This window comes from Penaeus monodon, chromosome 3 (assembly GCF_015228065.2).
Source record: "Penaeus monodon isolate SGIC_2016 chromosome 3, NSTDA_Pmon_1, whole genome shotgun sequence".
Taxonomy (NCBI): domain Eukaryota; kingdom Metazoa; phylum Arthropoda; class Malacostraca; order Decapoda; family Penaeidae; genus Penaeus; species Penaeus monodon.
In genome coordinates, this window is record NC_051388.1 from 2,167,084 (window position 1) to 2,173,630 (window position 6,547).

At 35.1% G+C, this 6,547-nt stretch overlaps 1 protein-coding gene across 1 annotated transcript in view; it reads right to left on the minus strand.

Annotated features, from left to right (window-relative positions):
• LOC119590189 (zinc finger protein 347-like) overlaps positions 1-6,186 on the minus strand; it is a 7,948-nt gene extending 1,762 nt beyond the window's left edge. The window contains 5 exon segments of the mRNA XM_037938985.1: positions 1-1,774; positions 1,776-2,111; positions 2,529-2,617; positions 4,088-4,246; positions 6,125-6,186. The exon segment at positions 1-1,774 is cut by the window's left edge and continues 1,762 nt beyond it. Of these exon segments, the coding sequence (XP_037794913.1) occupies positions 1-1,774; positions 1,776-1,831 (1,830 nt within the window). The 5' untranslated portion in view covers positions 1,832-2,111; positions 2,529-2,617; positions 4,088-4,246; positions 6,125-6,186.
• Between the last annotated feature and the right edge of the window lie 361 nt (positions 6,187-6,547).

Here is a 6,547-nt window from a genome sequence, read left to right on the forward strand (position 1 = left end):
TTCATCTATGTGGCCTGATTTACTAACAACAGTACTGTTTACAGCAGCATCCTCTTTCCTTTCATTATAATTATTGGATCGTTCTATCTGGGTCGAAATTTTTGAGTTTTCACTAGCAATTACTTCTGTCACAATGACTTTCTGATGTTCTGTTTCTGTTAGGTTATAATGATCATTACTTTCTTTATCATTGTTACTGACACTCAGTTCAAGTACTGCATCCACAATGACACCCTGAGAATCTAACCAATCTGTCTCCTCCTCTAGCTTTCTACTCTGGACACTACCCTCTTGTGTCAAGTAAGGAGGAAGGGCAGACTCTACAATTCCTTCCCCACTGACAGTATTCTGGGCATTTGCAGCAGTCGGTGATGTTATTGCTCTGACTTCCTTGCCCATTCTGCCCTCCACAGAACTAGAAACAACTTGAATCTTTTTCATGTACAGTGTTTTCTCTTTTCTGTTGTGACTGGTCTGCTGATCAATTAAATCACTCTCATCTGATTTACATAACAGATCATAATCTGAAGAAGTCTGTACAATATCAAAGGCACATAGTCCTGTCTCGTCTAAGCATGAAACTTTAATAACAGTAAGCTCTTTCTCATCTGATGGCTGGTCCACAAAAAGCTCAATTCTCTCTTTAGCATTCAATAATACATTATCTTGGATGATGTGAGTCAGTTTAGGTATTGCAGGAGAGGTATTTGGCTCAGTGAGGGATGCATATGGCTTTCGAGGCTTTACAAATGCCTGCACCTTTGCGTGGTACATTGCAGCATCTATATTCACATTGCACCCTGCCTTTACATGTGATTTTAGATGCTTCTTGAGACTAATAGCCCTTGTAAAAGATGCAGAACAAAATTTACACACAAAAGGATGTTCCCCAGTGTGGCTCCTCATGTGTTCTGTAAGATGACTCTTCACCATGAAGGATGCATCACATTCAGAGCAACTGTAGGGTCTATATCCTGAATGTGTGCGCATGTGAATGAACAGTGATGCACGATAGCGGTAGGCTTTCCCACAGACACTACAGCTGTACTTTGTCTCACCAGTGTGGATGGCTGTGTGACTCTCCAGGACGGCACGAGTCTTGAAAACTTTACCACAGATTTCGCACATGAAAGGCCTTTCGTTCGAATGACTTTCCATGTGCATTCTTACCCCCTGAGTAGTCTTGAATTTCTTGCCACACATTTTGCACACATGAGATCGATCATCACGGTGTGTTTCCTTGTGAATGCTGAGGTTGTACTTTTTATAGAACGATTTTCCACACTCACTGCAGCTGTAACAACGCACAGGATTATGTACGTTACGTTCATGATCATTCTTCGAGCCCAAAGTCTTGAAAGATTTGGTACAACGGGCACACTTGAAACTCTTTCCCTTGCGAGATCTTTGTCCTTTTCCATTGAGCAAAACGTTGTGATTGGTGTGTGGGAATGAGTGGATGTTGGCTGAACCACATCCTACCTCCCTGTGATCCACCCACTCATCCTTGCTTTCAAACTGCTGTCCGCAATCACAGCAAGAAAAAGGTGGACCATCATTGTGCTTCCTCTTGTGAGCCTGCAATAAACTCCACCTTTTAAAAGAGGAGCTGCACTCTCCACACGTGTACCTCTTCTCAATATCCTTCGATTCAAGAGACGTGCAATTCATGCGATCGTCTCTCCAGCCTATTGATGCCGACTCTGCAGGACATTTTAGACAACTTCCATTATCAAGAGAATGGCACTCATCACACTTTCTCTCATCTTCCCCTCCTCAGCATCCTATCAACCCCACTCTTCTGCTTTTTGTTACCAACCACGTTTTCCATTTTTTGTTAAATATGGCACACTAATCTGGTTCTAATATCATACCAGACATTCAGATTACCTATCTGTCATTAGAAAAAAAATTTCATTCACATAACCTACTAGTTATTGGAAACCAAGACACATTCTCTAATTTAATAATTAACTATTCTAATTAACTCTACTGATTTCATATTTGCAACCTTGACGTTCACCTCTCATATGGAATTTCACAAGCTTACGAGCTCTACACTGCAATAATGCCAACAGCTTACTTAGCAACCTTGGCTCCTGGTGCCGCATCTGAAACAAAGTAACAAAAAAATGACAGATTTTCAAAATACAAGTAAAGGTGTAGAATAACTGTATATTACTATAACTAAAGGATTATATTCCCCTACCAACTTAACATAGAGTTGCATATCAAATATTGAGAACTCTCATTAGGAAATCCATCTATTCGTCAATAATAATAATAATAACAATAGTAATAGTAATAGTAATAGTAATAATAGTAATAATAATAATAATAATAATAATAATAATAATAATAATAATGATAATAATAATAACAACAACAACAACAACAATAATAATAATAATAATTTTATCACTTTTTATTATAAAAAAAAAGGAAATGTTAAAAAGATTTTAATATAGAAAATTTTAAAAGTAAAATAGTAACAACATAAAAAAAATCTACTGCTTTCACCTTCTTACCTCTGATGCTACAGAAAACAGTTTCTAACGTAGCCTGATGGTAATCTTCTGAATTTCCTTTAAGCTTGATATTCAGTCACCCACAAAGTCTGTAAAACAAGATATCCAGGAATTTTCTTCAGACCTTCTAAAGACACACACACACACACACACACACACACACACACACACACACACACACACACACACACACGCACACACACACACACAAAAAAAAAAAAGAAAGAAAAAAAAAAAAAAGAAGAAAAAAAAAAAAAATCTTATCTTTAAATACACAAAAAATTGGCATATGAAACCAAAACAACTGGATAGCAAGATAGAGCAATGATTCTATTATAAAAAGCTAGTAATCTCTGGCATCTCTCACTAATAAAATAGCAAAGTTTTCTACATGTCAATGCAAATTCTGGTAGATTTCACCATACTCAAGCCAACTTACCAAAAATTAAAAAGATACATAAGAAATTACCCAATTATTACATTAATGAGAAACAACACATAGCCAGAATTATCAGTATGAATCCTTATCATGTAAAAAAGTATTTAAATGGCAAGTTAATGTTAACCCAAACAGTAATCATACCCTGGGGAAAAGAATACAGATCAGGACAGACTTCTTAAGCATACACAGCAAGTACAGAATAAAAATTGGGAGAGAAAAATCTCTAGAACAATTGAAAAAAAAAGAAGACGAAGAAGAAGAAGAAGAAGAAGGGAGGGAGAGGGAGGGAGGGAGGGAGGGAGGGAGGGAGGAGAGAGAGAGAGAGAGAGAGAGAGAGAGAGAGAGAGAGAGAGAGAGAGAGAGAGAGAGAGAGAGAGAGAGAGAGAGAGAGAGAGAGAGAGGAGAGAAATGGACAATTTGCTTTAGCAGAATTGTTATTTACTTCAACTGTTCTTTACCAAAATCATTTTACAATATCCATGTATCACACTTAAAACACACATGCCCTACCAGTTTAGTGGCTAGCATAGGCTTTGGATTAAGCATGGTTGACCTGACAGGGTAAACCATAATAAATGGTCCCTTGTTACTTAATACTTAAAAATGGATCCCTATGGTCTGCCTGTGATGTGTGGTGGAAGATATATTCTGTTGTTTTGGTCTGTGGTAACTCATTGGTGACAATTTTGGCTGGGGATGGTGCAAAGTATGCTAATGAAATTGTATGGCAGAAAGAAGAAAAGAAAAAATATTAAGGGAAGTTAAGAAAAGAATATATTATCCCAATTTTACGTAAAAATGGGCCCTTATGTGATACCTAACTGAGACTTCCCATAATCCCGAATCTGACATACAAAAATTCCATCGCATAGTCATGTTTTGGCAAGATGAGAGTTTGGTTAAACTGACAAACATTTACCATGATGAAAATATTATCCACTACCACCCACTATGCACACTTGAGTACAATTTATGTCTCTAAATAGCATGTAATTTTATTAATTTTTTATTTTATTTTATTTCATTTATTTATTTTTTAAATGTTTGCCCTAATATCCTACTAAATCTGGTATCATCGTTATTGTTACTTATATGTATACCTAACATTTCTTTATACCTTCTCTTAATATATTTCAAACTGTTGAAGTTTACATTTCTTGCATCTTAACTCCTATATCGTCAGTTATCAGATAACATCAATAATGTTCTACTCTTGCAGGAAGATCGTCAAACGTCTCCTGCACGAAGAACTTCTTAGCTGCTGGTCGATTCCTCCCTGTAAATAAAATAAAAAAAAATCAGTAAAATTACGAATATCTTTTTCTACTTCATCCTTATGTTATTTTGGTTCTGTGGGAGTTAATTTTCTGTCTTGTATGTTATTACTTTTAGTATTGTTGGGTAATTATCTAATTTTCTTTCAGGAAATAGTATTTTGTGATTAATATTCTTGTCCTTGCCAACACTTCTATTTTGTTTTAACTTTATTCAATTAGTTTGCGTCCTGATTTTGTGCAATTTCTTGGTTGCAAGGTATCTTATTTCATTGCCTTTTATACCTGTAAGTTATAGGATCCTATGACTTGATGTTTTGTTATATACAGGGTGTCTTCTATGCATTCAGTGCTATTACTCAGGTATAAAATAATACTTGTTGATTTAATATACTGTAATCATAAAATAAGAAGACAATAATGATTAAGAAAAGGTCTTTCCACTGCAATAATTATACTCTAGATTATTGAGGTAGCTAAGTATACAGGACAGTTTAAGTATACAGTAAATATACAGTAAATAAAAAGTTAAATATACAGTTTAAATATACAGTAAATATACAATAAAAAAAATATATATATACAGTAAATAAAAAGTTTAAATATACAATAAATATACAGTATAAATATACAGTAAATAAACACTTTAAATATACAGTAAATATAGTTTAAATATACAGTAAAATATACAATTTCAATATACATCTTAAATACACAGCTAAACATACAGACTTGTTACAAACTGCAACAACGGCTATGAAGACGACCCTACGGCAAAACACACAAATTATTGAAAAAACCAACATGGTGCAACAGGCTATGGCAATACAGTAATGGTTATGGGGTAAGTAAAGGTTTTCGGTTTTCATGGCGACCTTCGGGGGTAATTTACGCACGTTGTCTAGAGTTCATTCATTCTTTTGCTTTGCGAGAGGGCGCGTTGTATGTATTTATATTTTATATCGTTTATATTATTTTTTTTCCTTTTTTCTTAATGAAATAAATATGTAATCTGTCTTCGGAAATCCAGTGATGGATGACAAACACAGCGTTAAAAGGCAAGGTGATGACTTCTCGATGATTTTATTATCACGTTCCGTACAAAGGAACTTGAAACCGACTTTAATTTGGGATGATTCATGATAACAAGCACTAAATGTGCGTTTATTCTGCCAAGATGGTTCTTTGTCTTATTCCTATGGTTCCTTATTTGATGATAAATAAACAGGGAAGTTTATAAACCCTATTTCGCTATAACATATATAGTAGGGGGGTTTGATGGCCTTGGCCGGAGTGCCGACAGCTGCAGGTCGCTCAAATAGCTGAAGGCAACGGCAGACGTGTCTTTTTAAAACACGCACCAAAAAAAGACACTAATATACTAAATAATAAAGGAAGCGAAACTTGTAATAGATAAGATTAGTTAATTACGAAGCAATGAAATGACTGGACTCGGAGCTATAGGCCTATATACAAAATGTAGCTTAAACTTCCTTCTATAATTAATAAACAATTCAAGTTAAGTTAAAAAATGACCAAACAAATGAATAAAATTAATAATAAGAGGCAGAAACATATGATAAAAATGTTTTTATTTTCTACAATTTTACCCCAATAATTTATTCCATTTTGATAAAACATTTGTATTTCCTTAGGACTAAAGCAACCAATATTCTGATTTAATTATCGATAAATGATAATAAAAGGAGGTTCATTCATTCCCGATTATCATGAATTTTTATCATTTTCTTTTAAAAATACAGAAAATATGACATTAATCAAAGATATTAAATAGTAAAATAAGACGAATCGGTATTAACACTTATCTTCCTCTTCCTCTTCCTCTTCTTTCTTTAAAAAAAAATAAATAAAAAACTTACCTCTCTTCCTTATTTCCTCTTCCTCCTCTTCTTCTTCTTCTCCTTCTTTCCATCCCTGTCATTCATCTTCCGAAAAATCTCTTTTTTTTTAATTTCTCAAAAAAATATTCTCTCCTTCGTCTTCTTCTTCTCTCCTTCGTCACTGTTTGTTTACGTTTTTTGGAAGAGAGAGAGAGAGAGAAAGAGAAAAAAAACAATGATAATAATGATAAAATAAGAAGGAAAGGTCACTTCGGGGATGATGTAGGGAAGCTTTCGTTCAATAGATGGCGCTGAGGGAGGGAGGGAGGGAGGGAGGGGGAAGGGGGGAGAGAGCGGGGGGGGAGGGGCAAATAAAGGGAGGGGGAGAGGGGGAGGGAGAGGGAAGTAGGGTGAAAGAGGGAGAGAGAGACGGAGAGAGGGAAATAGGGAGAAAAAGGGAGA